Genomic DNA, 22,409 nt, shown 5'->3' on the forward strand with positions numbered 1-22,409 from the left:
TGTCCTGGGCCTTTTAAATTGTAATTGTTTCCTCAAACTCACCACCATCCTTATCAGATCAGTATCATTTGTAAATTTGTTAAGCATTCGTCAATAATCCAGATTAGTTAAAACCTTAAATAGCAGCAGTCTTAGAGAAATGCCTTCAGAAGTTGTTTCAGTGCATCTTTCCACTTTGATAATTTCCTGAAGGATGATTTCCCACAGTTTTGCTGATACAGAGCAGTCTGGCAAACTGAGAGTAGATAAAGAAATGCATTTCAGTGCAGTTAAACGTGAGAGGACAAACCTAAGCTCCCTATCCATATCAATGCAGTTCTCTTGAGACAGGTTTGCATGCATAGAGACTGTAGCTGATGGCATACATAATCTCTAACAGTGAAAGTTACTTTTGATGTAAATTAGAACTAAAGGGGGGAGAGGGACAGAAAAGGGAAGAGGAAAGGTAGAACTGACCACAGTGACCAGCTGCAAAAGAAGTGGTGGGATCCCCTGGTAAGTCTTCTCTCTTGGGTATCCTTTTTAGTGCAGCAGTGATCACTCCACAATACTTTTCCCATAGCAACTGTGAGTTTTTCATTAGCATCTCCTCAAATTCCCTACAGCTCTCTCCTTCTTACAGTGCTATTAGTACTAATTGGAATGCACTTTGATCAGAGTGAGTGCTGCATGTCTGCTTGGTTTTTAAGGTCATAATGTAAACCAAAAGCTACAAGCAAAGAGAAGGAAAATGCGGGAGAAAGAGGGGTGAATCTCAGACCAGGGCAATTGCTTCCTGCTGCAGCAATAGTGTGTTTGCAAGTGTAATGTCATAAGAATAAAAATTACATGACAAATAGCATGAGAACATAGGAAAAATAGTGCCACAGAGGCTCTGGAAAACAATTCCACAGCAGCTTGTGTGTAAGGCTGCAGAGCAACAGAGAGGCAGGATATAGAAATGCAGTTGGAAGGTCCTTAATAATAGAGAGGCTCAGGCACCTAAGGCACTGTGGAGCAGCCAGGACTGACAAATTAAGGCTAAAACTCTGCAGCCAAAGAGCTAAATAATATCCTGTTCTCATAAATAAATTATTGACTGGGAAGGCAGAATTACCCCTGCATTTAGCACTACTGCATTTGCTACTGGAATACTATATAAAGTTCAATTTAGATAGAATGTTGAAAAAATGAAGGATGTTCAGAAAAGCGCAGAATGATTAAAGAGTTGGAAAACATTCTTTATACCAAGATAGACCAGGAGCTCAGCCTACTTAGCATATCAAAGAGGAGGTTTAAGGGGTGATTTGATCACAGTTGAAAAAAAACCTCATGGGGAACAGAAATTTCATTCTAGACATATCTTTGATCTAGCAAAGATATAACAGGTTTGATAGCTGCAAGTTAAAGCCAGACAAATTCTGAAGAGAAGCAAGAGAGCTTCTAACTATGATCACACTGCTGAGCAATGACTATGATGGATTTCCAGTTGAATTTCTTAAATCAGTTTTTTTGTGAAACTTAATTTACTTGAACATGTGAATTCATGGAGATCCCATGCCATGGGGTATAATGAAGTCTAAGCAAAGTCTCCTAGTGAAGACCTAGACTTCAAGCCCTAACTTTATTTCCTCACTTTTTAACACAGAATGTATAAATTCAGGTTCTGATTTCATTTGATTTAAAAAGACCTGAGGCTCCTTGAAAACAAAGCTGAATTTAATTAGTTACAGAAAGTACTTTATTGAATGGCTATGTGAACCTTCGGTAGATTCACACAGGATTTCATATGTATTATGAAATTTATTATTAAATTATGAGTCTTATTATGAAGTTATTAAGCTTATCCTTGCTTACCAGCAGTTTCAAAGGGAAAAATTATCTTCTTATGGCTTCCTGCTCTCTTTTTGCAGGTGGGCAGACAGGATACAGAAACCAGCTCCATCATAGGGCAGTAGGGGGCTTACCTGCAGCTCAGAGCAGTGCTATGGCATTGTATTTTGTAGGAATTATAGGAGTATTTATGCTATTAGTTGTGTATACTATGTGAAAAAGGCAGGTAAGACCTAATTTTGCCACTGAACTCATTTTTGAAGATACCATTTAGAGGGTCTTCATGTAAGCATTCCTGTCATTAGTGAGTTAAGCACTCTTCTTTTTTTCCCTCCTTTTCTTTTTCCAAGATAGAAAGTCTGATAAACTTAGTTCTGGATAAGCTGAAGTTTATTTTGGCAAGCTTTCCATAAATACTTTTTTTTCTAGGAAAAACAATCTCATGATCTGTTTTGGGAAATAACAATTATTCTCTGTCATTTCCCTATGCTTACTCAAACAGCTATAAATCCCCTTGAAGTGCTCACTACCAGAGATTTCCCATATCCCAATCAATTAAAAGGGAGGCAAATATACACCTTTTATAAAGTGAGAGATTCTTCACCTTACTTTGGTAAAATGCAGTTCAAATTTTGCACCTAGTTCGGGGTGCATGCTTACGCTGCTCAGCTTGTGTGTTAGAAGAACTTTCCTATGATGATAACATTGTGAGCACTTGTCCTGGTTGTATCAATGTACTCAGAGAAAGCCTGAATGGCTCGTTTCCTGTGGAGCTGGCAAGTACAGCGTGCTCACAGAGCACATCTTGTCTGAAGCACAGAACTCGAATGCAGACCCTGTTGTAGCAGTTCAGCTCAGCTGGTGCAGTACTGATCATGAGTGACTGCTCCATGTACACTATATCAAGGCAGGTTTGCATTCTTCCTGTCAGCTGTTGTGTTCCAGCATGTTTTAATCATGATTAGCTGACATAATGCAGAATAAGATTTGCTTCCTAAGGGTCAGTTGTGGGCAGCATCCTGTCAGCTTACTGTTTACAGCTGTGTTTCAGCACGGGGCACTTTGCAATGCACACCAGCCCAGAGGGACAGCGGCTGCACACAGGGCTGTGCACTTCACACAGCACAGGAAATTGTTCTCTCTAAGATGCATATATATCATCAGACACTGAAAATGAGTCCTTCACAGAGTGTCAGAACAAGGTCTACGTGCAGCTTACAGTGCAGTTTTTCCAAATAGTGAATTTTGTTCACAGGATGGAGGGATGCAGCTGGCCCGGGTACAATGTCCCTCCTGCAACAAATCAATGTGCTCAGCCAGCAGCTTGTGACACCTCCCCAGACTCAGAATTCATTAATGTCTGTAGTAACCTGGCTTGGGCAGCTCAGTCAGCACAGCCAGAGTCAAGTTTAAACTCAGCTGTGCTGGTAGCATTTCAAATGAGATCATTTTAAGGGAATACAACAGGACAGTCCAATGGAAAAGAAATCCTATGTGGACTTTAAATCTTCTCAGGGAGCAAAATAGGAACCAACTTAATTCTGAAGCTGCTGTGCTACTGAAGTTTTGATGCTGAGAAGGTGCTCAGGGGAGCATCACCATGTCCCTGCCCTTACAGACAGCCTGAGGCAATGTTTTCTGTATCCATCAAAAATGGAATACTGGACAATGTGGTCTAACCCTGTATAAATTTCATCCTTAAGCCTGTAACCAAGTGGGACATCATTACTACAGGAGGAAGCTCCTCCTGTGATAATTCTTCCAAAAATCAAGAGTTTAGCAACTGTAGGCATGTGCTTTAAAGGGGAAAAACACTTCTCAAGGATACAGTCAAAATGAATCTTACTAAGCATGAAGTTTTAATAATTTCTTTGTTCCTCTAAGAAGAGATAGATAAATGTCTTTGTTATTTAAAACATCTAAAATGTCCTTTAACAACAGGATTACTCTACAGACTGTGGGATGGTTTGTTACAGGAACTTACCCAAGAATTTTTCCTAAGGCTTTCAATAATTTTATCACGTACTCTTAAAATCCTACCTACACAAGTGGGTGACTGCTGTAGTAATTCTGTCTGAGTTCAATTTAGGTGTATAGCAGGACCCTCCTAACCCCAGGCTACCTGCACATGTTAAGAGCCACAGGCAGCTGGCTGGATTTTTCCAGAGTTTACACATTAGACAACTGTCACAAGTGTTTTGTAAGTGATAAGTTGGAACCCTTGGCAATACGGATTGGAAAATTTAGTTCAGTGATCAGATGGAATGGAGAATCTGCATTCAGAAGCATTTGACAGAATTTTTAGGACATTTTGGCATTTTAACAGTTAGTGCTGTGAGTGATAGCGCTTACTGAAATTCATAAAGTCATTTACTCTCAAGTTATGGTCCTGCTGAAAAAATAACACTTCTTGTTTAAAATTGCATCTGAAATCACCTTAACACTTGGAGAGTAGAGATGTTTATTTCATAGAGCTTTAAGCTGACTTTTATATTTGGAATTCTATAACTTTTTTAAAATTCTTTTCTAAACAGGTCATTTTTATTTTCTGGAAGGCCAAAACGATGCTCTGCTTTGTGGAAATAGTTCTGATGCTGGGTAAGACCAAATTTCATTATCTCATTGCACTGTGTACAAATTAGATTCATGTTCTGTAGCTGTGCAGTTGAAGGGAGGCTCTATTTTGAGTGACCACTTCCTTTCACATAAGAAATACTAAGATTTTATACTGTACATAGCACAGTGGATTGGTTGGATGAACTTGGAGTAAATGAATATTTCTGTATTAGTGTATCTCCTGCCTGGTTGAAAAGTAATTGGAACAGGTATGAGAAAATGCCTGTTATTTTGTGGTTCCGGCTGCATATATGAAAGCATCAACATCCAAATGATATTAAAATTACTTAATAGGTAATATCCAGTTTGTCTTTGTAGGCAGTGCCCAGAAGGATATACATGTGTGAAAGCTGGTAGAAACCCCAATTATGGGTACACAAGTTTTGACACCTTCAGCTGGGCTTTCTTGTCACTATTTCGCTTGATGACTCAAGACTTCTGGGAAAACCTTTACCAGTTGGTGAGAAATTTTTAATTAAAAATACACTGAATATTTTTGTATCAGTAATGCAAGAGTAAAGTTAGAGTAAATTTTCTTAATTTTTAACAGCATGAAAAAAAGAACTTCTGTTAATGTATTCTTGCTTATAAATGTATTATTATTCCCAGACCCTGCGTGCTGCTGGGAAGACATACATGATATTTTTTGTTCTGGTGATTTTTCTGGGCTCTTTCTATCTGATCAACTTGATCCTGGCTGTGGTTGCCATGGCCTATGAAGAACAGAATCAAGCAACCTTGGAAGAAGCAGAGCAGAAAGAGGCAGAATTTCAGCAGATGCTGGAGCAACTGAAGAAGCAACAAGAAGCAGCTCAGGTATAATTTATGTTGTAGTAATGTAGAAGTGTATGGAAGTAATTTTACTAGGAATATTCACCATCTACTTTCTGAATTTGGAGATGTAAAACACCCCACTGGTCTTTCAGCAACAGAGCTAGCTCACGGGTTTTCTATTCCGCACTGAAGACATTGTATTGTGAATGGTTCAGCCATCAAGAAGGAGTATTCAAGACTAGATATACATTATCCACTATGTTTTTCTAGTCCAGTGTAATTAATACAGTCTGTTAGACTTCTGCATTTAAACTCTACCCAGGAAGAGTGGAAGAAGGTTATGGCCAACACATACCTTGAGTCAGTTGAGTAATAATAATTATTAAAAAAAAAACTAGGGAGAGGATATCCTATAGAAAGTGTTAAGACCTAGGACATTTGGACTAGAAATTATGTATAAGTAAATTTAAAAAAAAAATTATGGTTTGCTTGGTGACATAAATTCTTTCTGCATCATGGCAGGCAGCAGCAGTGGCAGCAGCAGCAGTAACAGCATCTGCAGAGTCCAGGGAGCCCAGTGCTGGAGGAGGAGAAGCAGGAGGGCTCTCCGAAAGTTCCTCAGACGCATCAAAATTGAGCTCAAAGAGTGCAAAAGAGAGGAGAAATAGAAGGAAAAAAAGAAAACAGAAAGAACAGTCTGGAGGAGAGGAAAAGGATGAGGATGAATTTCACAAGTCTGAGTCAGAAGACAGCATCAGAAGGAAAGGTTTCCGATTGTCTATTGAAGGCAATAGACTGACATACGAAAAGAAGTATTCTTCTCCACATCAGGTATTGCATACAGTTATATTTAGTAAAACCATACATTTAAACCATCATAGACTGTTGCAAAACTACTTTAGTCTTCCTGGTACTGCTGCCTAAACAAGGGAAGCACTGAGATTTTTACTAAGCTTTATTTGTATTGCTAGTTCTTGAGAGCAAGTGCTCTAGCTACCTGGTTAAAAAAACCCGAGAATTAAATATAACCTCATGTCTCTATTCTTCCAATAGGATTATTTAAAAATCATATTTAAATTTTTTGTGATTGATTCCGTGGGGTTTTTTTTAATCATGGTTATATATTACCTAGACTTATTAAAATGCCACAGTATATTTCCATTATGATAGACTAATATTTTCCTCCTGCTTCAATGAAGTTTGAACCAGCATTTGTTCACTATGGGCAGGATGCTGCGTACATGAAATAATGTGAATGTGTAGATTTCTCTTTTATCTTGGTGGGCATTATGTAACTAATCTGTTCAGCAGCTCTAGCTGAGAAAGGAGTGCTCAACACTGGTTTTGTCTTAAGAACCCATGAACAGTGATATTTCTGTCTGCAATATATATATATAAAATGAGATACATAAAAAATGTCACAGCAGCATTTAACTTCTGGGTAAAATGGTTACTCTTATATAAGAAAAAAAGAAAACCTATGCTAACCTAACAACAGTGCTAAGTTTGAGGATTTCAGCAAATAATCACATATTTTGTTTTCCTACAGTCTTTGCTGAGCATTCGCGGCTCCCTGTTCTCCCCGAGGCGCAACAGCAGAACAAGTCTTTTCAGCTTCAGAGGTCGAGCAAAGGATGTTGGATCAGAAAATGACTTTGCTGATGATGAGCACAGCACTTTTGAAGACAACGACAGCAGAAGAGACTCTCTCTTTGTGCCGCGCAGACACGGGGAACGGCGCAACAGTAACATTAGTCAGGCCAGTAGGTCATCCAGGATGCTGGCAGTGTTTCCAGTGAACGGGAAGATGCACAGCACTGTGGATTGCAATGGGGTGGTTTCCCTGGTTGGTGGACCATCTGTTCCTACATCGCCTGTTGGACAGCTTCTGCCAGAGGTGATAATAGATAAACCAGCTACTGATGACAATGTAAGAAAGTTTTAAATAGCTTAGGCATGGTGGCCTTTTCTTACTGCACCAGCCAGTGTTTTCTACAGAATGGAACCCTTGGCAATGCTCCCTGGTTGGTCAAGCTGTGAATGCTCCTGCATCTTGTAAAATCTTTAGTAGATAAAAGAGCTTAGATAGGTTTGCAACCTGAGCATCTACTTACAAAGATTCTCATAACTAACAAATGCAATTTGCAGTTTCCAAGTAATAAAATATTAACTTACATGTTCATAAAAATGCTATGCTTTACTGTATTACTCTGCCACACTTTCCTTTAGCTAATCTAAAGGTCCATCTAGCAATCATAGTTGGCATACAATTGAAATTATTATAGAAAAATGTTATATAATTGCAATCAATATGATACTGCTATTACCATTATCAAAATTAGCATTATTAGTTAATTTTGATAACAATCTTCCTTATCAGCCTGGTTAAAAATGTAAGGAAGTAGTCAATCTTTATTATAATTTATTTCTTATTCCTATATATTTTCCATCCATATCTGGTGGAGTTCTGTACTATAGATAACAAATAGTTCACTGGAAGATCACAGTTCAATACACACTTCCAAAAATACAATTGTCTGTGTGAACATATGTGCAGCATGTATTGCTGCTGTTCTCTTACCATATACAAGGTAAGAGAATAAGTCTAAAAAAATTTTCTTGCTTAGTTCAAATTTGTCCACTCACATTGCTAAAAAATACTAGCATGAGGAAGCATGAGGAAGTCAGACTTTTCTTACTTGCTACAGTTTGCTTAGGGGAAAAGATTGCTGTGTTACAAATCCCAGAATATTCTGTCAGCAGGAGCAAGGAAAGAAAATTACAGTTTGCAAAACTATATGCAATATTTTGAACTCAATGCTTTTCCATTTCTTTTAATGGTTTCTCATATTTTGAAGGAAAGAAATGCAAAAGTGAATAAACTTTATCTCAATCTTGAACAGTAGATAACTATGGCCGAATGCCTTTTTAAAATTACTTAAAAGATACTAAAAAGTAATAAAAGTCCGACATGATAAAAAATGAAGAGCACGAAGCACGTATCCGAGCTAAGATATTAATAACAGGGTAATATAGTGTTTACTCTTCTTATTGTTTCTTCAAGATGGTCTCACCTACTATTGTTCTCTGTACAGGGCACCACGACAGAAGCAGAAATGAGGAAGAGAATATCAGGCTCTTTTCATGTTTCTATGGACTTCCTGGAAGATCCAGCTTTAAGGGAAAGAGCCATGAGTATTGCTAGCATCCTCACAAACACTGTGGAAGGTGTGTTCCACACATAGCTTAATATTTAACATCTGTTTTCCCATGGATTTCTGAAAATTTGCATTGAAATGTAAAAACTGATTTAAAATAGCTTAAGTAACAGACAACATCCCAGAAACTTGAACATATTTTTTAGCAAACTCAAAGGTTTTTATTTATTAAGGTTATTGCATTAGCAAGCATTAAAGTTATTACATATGTCAGCATTTATATCTCATAATTTTGACACCATCTAACTCATGTAGATGGTCATAGCTGAGTGGATTCTTATGTGTGGTAATTAAAATATATTATTGGACAAAAAAAGGCAACTGAAAATTTTTCAAATGTTCAAATATGAAACTTATTAAAATATATATGTGTTTTAGCAGCTACATTTATTCAGTTACTCTTTAAAGAAGTGCTATTCTAGGTGATCAAAATGGTTTTTTCTTGAACTAGGAATGAAAATTTTTACCTAAATTTTACAAATTTCAAAATAAAAATATTTACATACCAGAACAATAAGTAGAAAAAACAGGCTGAAGAATAATCAAGGAAAAATTAAATACATAATACAAATTGATGCATAAATTGATGCTGATTGGCATAGTGATAGGCTTTGAACACAGTAAATATATTTGATAGCAATTTTTAAATACTTTCTTGAAAAGCCCTGTAGAAATGGGGCTTATGGGAGGTTAATTACTACCAGTACACATTGACAACTTGACTGGTACAATTCATATAGGGGTGAGGAGGGTTAGAGCAATAATGATTTAAAAATTACCTTTTTAAACTTTCTTTTGCCACAGAACTCGAAGAATCAAGACAGAAATGTCCACCATGTTGGTATAAATTTGCAAATATTTTCTTGATCTGGGACTGCAGTCCACATTGGCTAAGAGTAAAACATATTGTCAACTTAGTGGTAATGGACCCATTTGTTGACCTGGCTATTACAATTTGCATTGTTTTAAATACACTCTTTATGGCGATGGAACATTATCCAATGACTGATGAATTCAATAATGTGCTTTCAGTTGGAAATCTGGTAAGTCTGCTGGGTTTTTATGCCATGATTTGTAAGGAAATGTGCCTGAAAAAAAACTGAAAGGAGGAATTTTAACAGCTGGGGAGTTTATTAACTCTTCATAAAGTAGAATTATTATATATTTATTCATCTCTGGATATGAGTATCAGAGCATTTTTTGAAATTTCACCACCAACCCTGATTCATGTAAAATCAATATATTGCAGTGTTCTGCAAAATCAAATTAAAAATTTAAAACTTGGCTCCAATGCTACATTAAGTGAAGTCCATCTTAAACAGAAGTTAATTTGTGTAACTACTAAAGCAGGAAATGCATTGGTTCCATGGAAAAGACACTATCTAAATAAATGTAGTGTTAATTTCTCAATCAATGCAATACAAATCTTTAAATTATGAATGTGGTTTTAATTGCTGTTTCCTGAGCAAAAGTTTACAATAGCTAAAATGTCAATTTAAAAGCATTTCTAGAATTTTCTTCTGTAAACAACTTTTTATGTGGATAATGGATTGTTTTCTTTATATGCTTTATGTGAAAAATATCCTGCAGTACTTTTTCTCCTTATATTTTTTATTGTTTTTATCCTCAGATAATTAGTAAGATTTTTTTTTCCTCATGTTGTCAACTATATTTTCTCCCTTCTACTTCAAAAAGATAAATTATTAAAGATTTCAGGAGTTAACTTTTTGTAGCTCTCATGCTTTTGAACTGACAGGTTTGATCACATAGAAGTATCTGCAGCTGCAGTCCTACTTTATTTCTTATTTTAAGAATTGATTTCTTATAATGGGATTTTTAATAATCCTTGTTTTGTGATGAGGAAAAAAATAGATCATGTAAATAACTACAGGAATTAAGAGGGAGAAATAATAGATAATTGTATAGCTGATTTTCATATACTTGAAAAAAATTCCATATAAATCTTAGTGTACATCTGACTATGAAGGGCGTGTGAGAGAACCTGGCTATAAGCACCATGCTCTTCCATTTTTGGGCTCCCTGACATAAACCCCTCCTGCAATAAAGAGACTCTCAAGGGTTGCATGAAACTCCTTGAGAACCTTCCTGTCCTAATTGTTAGGAACCTTAGTCAGCGTTTCAAACTGTATTTATCATTCCTATGTCTTCCTCGGGGATTCCAGTCTTGTAGCTTAAAAATTTGTGACCTTTCCCTCTCTGGTGTCTGCATATAGAATGTATTTAAAGACTGTAACAAAATCTATCTTGAGTATCGGTGTTCCTAGGCAGAGCAAGTCAGACTCTTCTTTCCCATCTCCTGATTATCCCAGTTAGGTTATTCTCTTTAGCTGTCCCATTTTCTGTTCAGCTTGCTAGAAAACAGGTTATTGAAACCAAAAAAAGAAAGCATTTCAGAGCATGGCTTGAGCAGTCTTTAACTGTGGCTTTAGTACATCCCTCTCCTACAGGAAATTCTCCCAAGACTTCTCTCAAACCTACTCAGGGTCATTACCTTGGTGGCTCTTAAATGTGATTCCTACTTCATTCAGCATAGCATCCTGTGATGAGAAGCCATTACCAGCAATACCCTGTTAAAAAAGCATTCTTAAATGCTCTTTCATTCCTGACATCAAAGACATTGAGCCAACAAGGTTCACTGAACTTACTGGCAACACCCAGGTAGAAGTTACTCAGCTTCAGCAAATTGTTGTATCTCAGTATATTATAATGTATCTCAGTGTCTCCATCAACTGAAATAGATTATAATGTACCATTTATTCATCTGGTATAAAAAAATCAAAGCTCTGTTAAACTGAATGGCAGGTTATAGCAGCAAAGAAGCTGCCCCTCTGGAGTCTTAGATATGGCCTCATTTGTAACTCCTATACCAAGAAAGATGTTATACCATGTAATTTCTTGGAAAGCATTCTGGTTTATATTCTGAAAATCAAATTTGGGATATTTTTTGTACAGCACACGAGAAAGTCCATATCCTGACAGAGTTGAAATTGGATTATAAATGCTGTTTATGTAATTTGTATAGTATAAAACTTAATTAAATGAAAAATTACTTGGTTTGTATGGTACTTGTTAAGAGAAGTGGGCATAATAAATCAGTAAACATAACTATTCTTAAGTATCAGTTTTGGATAAGACATTGCGGATACGTATCTTGAATAAAGAACCTAGACAACAGCTAAAACTGTAGTAGTATATTTCACAATGAAGTAACAAACTGCACTTTGAACACAGGTCTTCACTGGAATCTTCACAGCAGAAATGTTTCTCAAGATAATTGCAATGGATCCTTACTATTATTTCCAGGAAGGCTGGAATATTTTTGATGGTTTTATTGTAACCCTTAGCTTGGTTGAGCTTGGTCTTGCAGATGTGGAAGGACTATCAGTTCTTCGATCATTCAGATTGGTAAATATACATCAACTGCACTGATTTTTCAATGGGGCTTCATTAAAATGATTTTATTTTTGCCTTAAGAGTTTTCTTGATGTTTCCCATGATACTGATCCTGATGGCACTTTCATTAGTGCAAATCCTTATTAATTGCAGTATCACACTGTCTTCAGTGGGAATTTATAGAGATACAGACAGACAGCAGTGGGTGCCCTGGGCCTATTTCTAGTGTATCTATTGCACATACATACTTTAAACATCCTGCTATGCAGAAATAAATTGACTCTCTAAATATATTGTGCTCTGATTTCCATTACAGGGATAGATATGCTCTACAAATACCAGTTGAAAAACGGCCCAGATGATTTTAACAGATGTACCCTAGAGTTTAAGCTCTATCTAATATGACAAGTAGTATCTTTGGACTTTGACAAAAACTTGCTTTGAGGGTATAAAACCCCAACTCTACAAAGTTTTCTCAAGGGAACCTTCCATCTTCATGCTTTTAGACAAGATGATTCCATCAGGGCATATTTTGCAGTAATATCCTTCCACAAATTAATTTTAAAATATCTTTGTGTCTTTCTGATTGTCCTAACAATATTTTTCTTTTCTTCCAGTTGCGAGTTTTCAAATTGGCAAAATCTTGGCCAACTCTAAATATGCTGATAAAAATTATCGGTAATTCTGTGGGAGCTCTGGGGAATCTGACCCTGGTGCTGGCCATCATTGTGTTCATTTTTGCTGTGGTCGGGATGCAGCTGTTTGGGAAAAACTACAAGGAATGTGTCTGCAAAATTGCAAGTGACTGTGTACTTCCACGCTGGCACATGCAAGATTTTTTCCACTCTTTCCTGATTGTGTTCCGAGTGCTGTGTGGAGAATGGATAGAAACGATGTGGGACTGCATGGAGGTTGCTGGCCAAGCCATGTGCCTTACGGTCTTCATGATGGTCATGGTGATTGGAAACCTGGTGGTATGTAATCAAAACGTTAGCAAAAACTTATTTGGCAATAGAGTGGTCTCAGTCCTGAAGTGAACTAAGTGCTCTGGCTCTGCTTCAAGAAAGCACTTAAGGAGGTGGTTTCATGCAATGTTTAAAGTTAAGCTTAAGAGCTTTTTTGGATAGAGAACAAAGTATTCTGCAATATCAAAATCCTAAGAATGTCAGAGTGAGCACTTAAAAATGTAACTAATTTGTCTTTTGGCTCTTTGTAAATATTTTGTGCTACAAATAATTTTAGTTTATCCACTCTTTATTACCTGTTTGCTGTGGATTTTTTTATTATTTATCCCATATGATTAGTCAACTAAATAATCTAATTTCTACTGTATGATGGAATAGATTAAACTTTTTTATGATGTTGAATTGCAACCTGATCTTTCCATTTTTAGATTATAAGATGTGGCACCAAAATATTTATTTACTGAGGGGATTTAAAGACACATTTATCGATATTAGTTTAGGAATATTTTTTGAATGATGAGCGGTACCTGAGCTAAATTAAATAAGCTTGGGTTTTTGTGGAGAAGAGAAAAAATTTTGATGGGGCTTTTTTGCTTATGGTGAATTATTGGGATGTCAGTCTTTGAAATCACTAATATGACATTTCTAATAAAATAACTGTTTTTTGTTGGGGTAAAGTCTAGAACATCTCTTTTTTTTTTTTTTTTTTTTTATCTTTCTGCAGGTACTGAACCTATTTTTGGCCTTGCTCTTGAGTTCATTTAGTGCGGACAACCTTGCTGTGACAGACGATGATAATGAAATGAATAATCTCCAAATTGCTGTAGCAAGAATGCAGAAAGGCATAGATTATGTGAAAAGGAAAGCACGTGAATTCATCCAAAAAGCTTTTGTTAAAAAACAAAAAGCGCTAGATGAAATCAAGCCACTTGAAGATCTGAACAACAAAAATAGCTGTATTTCTAACCATACAACTGTGGAACTGAGCAAGGACCATGATTATAATAAAGATCCAAATGGAACCACCAGTGGTATAGGCACAGGAAGCAGTGTGGAAAAATACATAATTGATGGAAGTGATTACATGTCATTCATAAACAACCCAAGCCTCACTGTGACAGTGCCCATTGCTGTGGGTGAATCCGACTTTGAAAATCTAAACACAGAGGAGTTTAGTAGTGAGTCAGACCTCGAAGAAAGCAAAGAGGTATTTAGATATTTTGTGCATTTCTCTCTAATCTTTTGAGGGGTTTTATTTTGAGGGAGGAGGAGGGGGGTTGGTTTGTTTGTAGAGGGCTTTTCTTGTTTGTTTTTCATAAGCCAGTGTATTCAATTCTTGATCATTTGTTATTTTTACACTTCTTCGTAGATGGGCATAAAAGAATGTATCAAGGAGGGTTTAATTCTTGATGAACAGAAGTGTGAGAAGGGGGTAAAAAAATATAACCTCCAAGAGGGGATAAGAGGCCAGGCAGTGGGAGACCAAACTAATCCATAAAAACTGTTTATGGTCCATAATGTAGTTGCAACAGCTATTAGAAGGCAGCGCCTTAGCTACAGTGTTATTCTATCAGAAACTTTTGTTTGCCTCCTGTAACAAGGGTCCAGTGAGGGGTGTCATACACCTCTCGGCCACTTAAAAAACACTCCTCTATGGAATTTTATTTCTGAGCAGATATAAACCAGAAAACATAAAAATAATTTATGTATGTCCTTTAGACACAGGAAATCTTTTAGATTTTAAAATTGGCAGCTCTTCTAGACCTAGATTCCCATAAATAAAGTCTTAACCATAGGCTCTTCCATATACTTCAAATTTACTTGTTAAAACTGAAAAATATTAACAGATGAAAATATCTAATGTTTCTAAAGGAATGCCAAAGCAGGCTATAGATGTAAAGCCTTTATGGGAACTGTAAATTCAAAAAACATATTGAGGCTATACCTGTTCTATTATGTGACTTTTTTTCTGTGGCTATTTTAACAAAATAATTTAAATTGATCCAATAACAAAATTTGCAAAATGACAACTTTGTTGATATTTTAGTCAAATGATAAAATTACCTTTCCAGGCACTTAATAATATTAATTTTCTGACTTGAGGAACTTCAACCTTGAACTATCTAGTTTCCATTCTGGTAGCAATGCAATTTCTTTATAGGATAGTTCATCTTCCCCCCTCCATCCCACTGTCATATTACTAGCAGTAATTCAGATACCTAATTTTAGGGTAACTGAATTCTTTACCACTGTCCCTTCAGTGTGCATAAGGCCTCCAGTGCTCTCAACAAAAACCCAGTGTTAAGCCAAGTGCAATCTTCAGATCCTCCCCCAAGAAAGGAAACCTGTACAAAACAGCCTTTCCACCCAGCAAGCTATTTCAGAGACAGCATTGTTCTCATTTTCAATTAATATCTGAAGCATTAACAATTCTTTTCCTGTTAACTATAACCAAAACCTCTATGATTCGGCTTTGCCTCACACTTCTAAACTGCTATTACAACAGAGGTTCTAAAAATTTATTTGAGCACACTATGCACTTGTCCCAGCATAAAGAATTTCAAAATAAAACATTTAAGCAAAGATTCTTTGGAGAAAATAATGGTTAATCATCTATTCTCCCCACAATTACCTTAATGCTAGTCAGTCCAATCTTCCAAACCATCATAGAGTAGGCAGTCAAATAGAGTGACAGAAGTTGGTTCATGACTGACCAATGGAGAATTGATTCCTTTTAGAAATAAACTCAGTTTATAAAAGGTTTCTGTTGATGTGCTGCTACATGTAGGAACAGGGCTACCTTATATCCCATTGAAAAAGTACTATGACACTTCTGACTTACTACTAACCCTGCTTTAGTAAGAGTTTAGTTGTTACTTACCTCTGAAGTATGGCCTTCTCTGCTTTTTTGCCCTCATTCCTCTGAGCTCCCATCTCATTTATGTAGTTATTTTTAGACTCTTACCTGATTTTTCAGTAGACGTTACAGATTCCTGTGTAATTATTTAAGCTTCATTATTTCTGTGTAGGTCAAGACATCATTACCATTTTTGGCTTGTTGTGCTCATAAATCTTTGCAGGTTCAGCATTATCACTCATATTTTTCAGTTTAAAGCAGAATTTTGTTTAAAGTCTTATCTATCACTGATACACCTTCCATTTAATAGATCCATACAAGGTAGAAGGAAAACCAAAGACTGTACAAATTTCACAGATGTTTATCAGCAATTTACTTATGTTGAATTCTAGAACATTCAAAAACATTGCCTAATTATTTACTTATCCCAGAACCAAATAATATTTGCCTTAAAATTATTGACCGTGAATTTGTGGTGCTTCTTTCCTTTACAGAAGTTAAATTCATCTAGTTCATCTGAAGGTAGCACAGTTGATATTGGACTTCCTGCAGAAGAACAACCAGAAGCTGAACCTGAAGAAGCCCAGGAGCCAGAAGCCTGCTTCACAGAAGGTGTTTGGAACAAAAATACTAATAATTCTTATTAATAGAATAATGAATCATTTTCTATTTAAATTAAGTATTAAGATGTATGGATCATACTGCTCTTTTGTTAATGTCTAAACTTTGATTATTAGCAGTAGTACTTTTAGTCTGTAATATATCAGATGGATACGGAGACTGCAATTATACTATATATCAGGTAAACAATTAAGAAAACATTTTATCAGAAATATATCACTATTTTTAAAATACAAAAAATACATTATTGAAAGTTTTATTTTAGTATGAGTTACTGTACTTTGAGTTCAGTTACAGTCTCTTAGATAACAACACTATTTTTAAAATGTTCCTCATAGATATCAAAGTGCTTTATAAAGTATACATTACTGATACAGCTGTTGAATGATAAATAAAAACTACACCTAGATAGTCTTGTGCAAAACACTAAATGAATCTTCTGTAAACTGACAAAAGAAAAAGGAAGAGCCTTGTGTGCCACCTGGGGCAAGAAGAATCTTACCTTCACCTTTCATTCTTCCTTCTATTGGCCCACAGTGCAATAAAACCAAAATTCAAAAATTCAGAATCAGGCCATAAATGTTTTTTCAATGACATTTCCTTTTGAGAAACCTTATGGATGTGTGCATGTGAAGAAGGTAGGGAAAGAAATATGTTTAAAACAGTAATTTAATGACAGAAATGCCTTTTCTGGTATCTGTAGGCAACAGTTAGATTTAGATACTGGAGCATAAATGCTACTGTCCTGTTGGGTTACTTCTGGATATGATAACAGATCATTCTTTAGAAATTTGTATTGAACTTGCAAGTCTAGAATTTGGTGAGGAAAATACCATTATTGTTAACTAGTATTTTTCTACATAAAAGAAAGAAGAAACAAAAGTCAGGAGGAAATCATAAAAGCTTAAATAAATTGGGAGCACGAGTTTGAGAAGTTAGCTGGTACAGAAAAGCCCAGAACTCAGCCAAGAGGCTTAGATTTTTTTCATTAAATGAATGCAACACTGTCTGAATTGAGCATCCTGAACAAAAGAGGGTACAATTCAATATCACTTGCCCATATCTTACTACATAAACCTACTTGATATTTGGATGAGAAGGTTGCCTATCTGAAAATCTATTTGGTTTTTATTAAAAGCACAGCTTCTGTAAAATAGCACTGTATAATTACCAAAATGCATAACCAAAATTAATGCAAGTCAACAAAAATCTCTTTTTTCTCTCTCTCTCATTACAAACACTGTTCTAAAGGCTGTGTAAGAAGGTTCAAGTGCTGTCAAGTAAGTATAGAAGAAGGGAGAGGAAAGCAGTGGTGGAACCTTAGAAAAACCTGCTTCAGGATTGTCGAACACAACTGGTTTGAGACTTTCATTGTCTTTATGATTCTCCTCAGCAGTGGAGCTCTGGTAAGTAAAACATGAACAGAATGTCTCATTGTTGTCAGAAAACTCCTTAGAACTTGTTCTAACTTTACACAGTTCCATGTCTTCAAATGACAGGACTAAATTTTAGTCAGGTTTTTGAAAAAAATGGCAAAAAAGTCTCTTCTCAGCAATATGTAGTAAAAAAGAATGGGTGTAAGTGATTAGAGAAAGCCTAAGTCCATTGCTGAAGGTGACCATGCTACACCTGAGGCAGATGGAGGAACCACATGTGAAGAAGAGAACATTTTTAACTTTGCTATTTGAGTTTCCTCTCTCTTTTCACTGGTGTTTACTGGTGTAACTCAGGAGAGAGAACTGTCACTGTTGGAGAATGTGGAGCTAACTGTAATGGCATAAACAGTTCCCCATAGCTTTCAAGAGCCAGGGCTGGCTTATGCAGTGTTATAAATGTTACGTGCTGGAACAGAAAGAAAGATTAAGACTGTGTATTTTTAATGATTCCTTTCTAAGATTAAGAATTTCTTACTTAGTCTTGCAATTCAGCTTTTACTGACTCATACTCATGCAGACTAGAGGGACATCTGTAAGAACATGAATTTGCTTTAACAAACATGTAAGGGTAGAAGAAAAAGAAGCCAACCATAATATAAATCTGTTACAACAAATGAAACAAAACATAGCAATAATCCATGATTTCAAAAATAAAAATAATGAAAAAGAATGAAGCAATTGGAGATGGATTGTGAAATATAGGCGAGCCTAGATATATAGTAAGGTAACGCTTCTTAGGCAAACTACTTGCTCTGAGATAATGTAGAGTATATCCAGCATCTACCCTGGTAGATGCAATTATCCTTTGGCAAGTTACTGAAGTCCCTACATAATAAAAATATTGTTTTGCAAAATTGTATTATAAACTCTTTAGACCATTCCCAGCACTTTAAACTACTGTTGATGGTTAGCAGTTTATGATTATACCTATCACTAGTTCCGTTACTTCTCTAAGAATTATTCTGCTTTTGTTTGGTCTAATGTCAGTGCATCCAACAAAAAAACAACTCTTACACAACACCACGTCACACTTTCCCTGTCATTTAAAGCCATCCAAATAACAAAAAATTCAAGCCTACCCTATTGAATTTTGGTTCATGTAACGAAGTGGAGAAAATCTTCACTGACAAGAATTTAAATGAGAGAAAAGTACTAGAAAGAGATCTGATAAAGGTGAATTTCTGTCACTATATTTAGAGGAAGTTTGAGACGAGATCCCATGGTGTTAGCACCTCGTGTTTGTGAACCTAAGGTGTGTCATCCACAAAACCTTTATTTTGTGAAAAGTCTTTGCAGACCATGGATTAGCCCAAGTCTCTGCAGATGTGAGGCCCAGCTCTCCCTTCAAATTCTTTTGTGATAGTGAAAAGGTCTCTTTGGATCTGCCGGTTCTGTATCCCAGTGTTCACCCCAAGGCTGTGCTCCAGACAAATCTCACTTCACCACAGCCAGGAAATCTGGCAGATACAGGCAGGCTGCAAACTACCTCCAAACCCCCATCCCAGGGGCACTCAGGGAGCCAACATAGTTCCAGCTGCCAGGAGCGCTGCTGGCTCAGCCTCTGGCACACCCACCTATACAAGGGAAATGATATCTGTTGACTTCCCAGTTCTGTGAGATATCTGTTGACTTCCCAGTTCTGGGAGATAAAGTTTTCAGTGAACACATATGAGTGTCAGGTACCCTAGTGCCTAACCTAAGTATCCAGAATTACTGGTACACAGTTGTTAGCTTGATGACTGATACACAAGCATTAATCATTTGAACTGATAGATGTAAAGTTATTCAAAAGCAGACTGAGTAAAAATAAATGTTAGCACCAATAAATATCCAAATCTTTGCAAGCTGGCAGTCTTCCAGTCTGATGAAATCAGTCATTCTCCATAACAAAAAATAGTGTAATTGAAATTTGAAAGAAATTAAAGGAAAAATATTTTGGAGACAGAAAAAAACTTACGAAACTTATGAAAATCAGAAGCTATTTGTTTTTTTGAATGCCTAAAAAAATGCCACAAAAAGTATAAATAACATTGCACGGAGCTCAGAAATTTTATATATCTCACAAAATGTGAATAATACAGTAAAGCAGGTATTTGATTTAAATAATTTCTTTTAAGAAAGGAAGAAGTTATTCTATGATTTATACCTTAAAATTTTCAAAAAGCAACAGGACTTAAAAACAAAAGGTCAATAGACTTTCTGTCCTGAAAATTTAAATAGCTATGGCCCTGGATTTTGAAATTGGATCTACCTACATACAAACGAAATTATCTGAGTAGAATTCAGTTCAGGCACAACATGCAGAATCAGTGCTATTTTTCAGTACAGAAAATGATCTGAGAAGAATAATTCACCATCAGCAATAAATAAATAAATAAAAATTCCTTGCCCAGTGAAGCAGTTGCTTTTTCCTCCTGTGAGCTGGAAATATAGTTCCATAGGGGGAAACAGGTATATACTGAGGTTAGCAGAAAAAGAAGCATCGGATAGAAGCGACATATCCATGCCTTTTCTTGAAGATTGTTTCCTTTTTTTGTTGCCTTTTTTTGGTTTGTTTTGTTGCAACCTGAAGTGTGTGCAGTAACAAAAAATAACATGTCTTCGAATGTTTATACTTGCAGGCTTTTGAAGACATATATATTGAACAACGAAAAACTATCAAGACCATGCTGGAATATGCTGACAAGGTCTTCACTTACATCTTCATATTGGAAATGCTGCTGAAGTGGGTGGCCTATGGCTACCAAACATACTTTACTAATGCCTGGTGCTGGCTGGACTTCCTGATTGTCGATGTATGTAGTGTATTTCCTAGGTGATATTTTTATATTTATCTGATTATTTTTAAAATTACTCTCTTCGCAACCATAATATCTGTTAATGCCAACTAGTTTACTTCTTGATTTACTCTGTCTTTCACTTTATACTTGCAGCACTGCCTTGTTATACCACAGAGTTAGGAAAGACTGAAAGTTCTCCTGCTAACAGCAGGACCTGACTTAGTAACCCCACAAGCAGTTAAAGGGTTTATCCCAACACTGCTATTGAAAGAGGCCATGCTGTCCTCCATTCTGGCCTGGGCTGCTCATTCCACCTTCAGACCCACCATCCCTCCTGCTGTGGTCTAAGTTGAATGCAGCATTTAGACAGATGTCTGATCCACCAGACATCCGACGCACATCTGAATCTAAACTCCCATGGCAAGAAAACAAACATCACATCTCCAAATTTCAGCATACGGATAAATTATGGTTTTACAAGGAAAGCAAGATATATCTTTAGCACTGGTAGTGTGGCTTACTTAGTATTAAAGTCCAGTAAATATTACTGAACTTGCAGTCTTCACAGCCATGTTTGAAATTAGGCTCAAGAATCTTTGCTGCAAGGGTTATCTGATAGTTCTAACTCTACTATGCTGTGCTGTGAAATGGGAGAGCACTTTTCTTAATGCATTGATACTATTAGGGAGAACTTAACATTATCCTAAGTATACCCTTTTGAGAAAGCCTCCAATGCTCAGGAATGCAAGTACTATGTTTTCCGTAGTTACAAACCCACAGCCAGTCACTGTATTTTTAAGACAGTAATTTCTGGCAAAACATACACAAACCCCAAATATTGAACAAGCTTGGTTTTAAAATTAAGATTCTTTTGTCTTGGTTTCAATGCATTAGAAACAGAGACAGAATAGGTAAAAAGTGAACTTCATAAGCACTTATTATCCCGAGGAATTGCCGAAAATCCAACAGTTTCTGATTGTGTTCCCAGCATACAAGGGCTAATCAGAGCAACTAATTTTGTTCAGTTTTGTTTTGTGAGGGGTCTCTACAACCTTTTTGATATGTGTACATTATGGTTTAAATATATCTAGGATTCAACCCCACATATAGAGCTACAGATGTTCATTCGAAGAAAGTACCCACTCTTGGGCTCTTTAGTATTGAAATTCTTCTCAAAATGGCTCCTACAACAAAAAAGCTTGAAGAAGCATGCGAGCAGAAGCAGCTGTTCCTTTTCTAAACTAATTTTCTCTAATATTTGACCTTATTTAAATCATAATATTGCAAACGGCCATCTTGTGAATGTGAAAATTTGAATGCATCATGTGAAGGTATAGCATGTATTCAGGTGTCTCAATAAGCTCGTGATCAAATCTTGGATTTACACATCTTTTACAAAGATGTTTAATTTTGTTTCAGACCATGGCAGCTTAAAAGTTTTTAGTAGTACGAGGAGTGTGCTGGAGAAAGAAATTCAGATATCCTAAGAACCTAGATTTGTGGGTTGCTAGAGCTCAGGATTGACAAGTACAGAAAAGCTAAAGATTTCAAAGCTAAAGATTGGGTTTAAATATGGTTCATAAAAAGCACTCTCCTAGAGTTCTCTTTACCTGATATATTTTTTCTTATAATAAAAGAGTACATGAGAACATTATGCTATTTTTAACCAAATAAATAGTTAAGGAATTAGAACAGCATAATGAAGGAACATTTAGGGGAAATGGGAAACAAACAGAAGGTAATATTTTGGACAGGAGCCATAGCAAATGTGGAGACTGTGGTATTTTGCACTGAGGTAATGTAGGGACATGGAATATTTAAGGGCCTGTCGAGTTCTGCCACCTATGGAACTGTTCTTATAAGGTCTTAGAAACAACATAATCCAGATCAATGTCAAGCTTGTAAAACACAAATTC

The 22,409-nt window shown here is 36.2% G+C and overlaps 1 protein-coding gene across 8 annotated transcripts in view; it reads left to right on the forward strand.

The window, feature by feature from the left end:
* Window positions 1-22,409, forward strand: part of LOC126653003 (sodium channel protein type 1 subunit alpha) — a 168,826-nt gene that overhangs the window by 120,899 nt on the left and 25,518 nt on the right. For 5 of the 8 annotated variants that reach the window (XM_050340352.1, XM_050340354.1, XM_050340353.1 and 2 more), the window contains 13 exons: window positions 4,347-4,410; window positions 4,747-4,888; window positions 5,038-5,244; window positions 5,725-6,033; window positions 6,752-7,132; window positions 8,298-8,430; window positions 9,225-9,463; window positions 11,673-11,846; window positions 12,452-12,808; window positions 13,524-14,006; window positions 16,151-16,268; window positions 17,529-17,683; window positions 20,335-20,508. In XM_050340352.1, coding sequence (XP_050196309.1) covers window positions 4,347-4,410; window positions 4,747-4,888; window positions 5,038-5,244; window positions 5,725-6,033; window positions 6,752-7,132; window positions 8,298-8,430; window positions 9,225-9,463; window positions 11,673-11,846; window positions 12,452-12,808; window positions 13,524-14,006; window positions 16,151-16,268; window positions 17,529-17,683; window positions 20,335-20,508 — 2,936 coding nt within the window. The remainder of the gene's footprint in view (window positions 1-4,346; window positions 4,411-4,746; window positions 4,889-5,037; window positions 5,245-5,724; window positions 6,034-6,751; window positions 7,133-8,297; window positions 8,431-9,224; window positions 9,464-11,672; window positions 11,847-12,451; window positions 12,809-13,523; window positions 14,007-16,150; window positions 16,269-17,528; window positions 17,684-20,334; window positions 20,509-22,409) is intronic. The other 3 variants (XM_050340358.1, XM_050340360.1, XM_050340359.1) reach the window with 1 other exon arrangement.

The sequence above is a fragment of the Myiozetetes cayanensis genome, unplaced genomic scaffold (genome assembly GCF_022539395.1).
Source record: "Myiozetetes cayanensis isolate MyiCay16 unplaced genomic scaffold, myiCay2020 scf9, whole genome shotgun sequence".
Classification (NCBI taxonomy): Eukaryota; Metazoa; Chordata; class Aves; order Passeriformes; family Tyrannidae; genus Myiozetetes; species Myiozetetes cayanensis.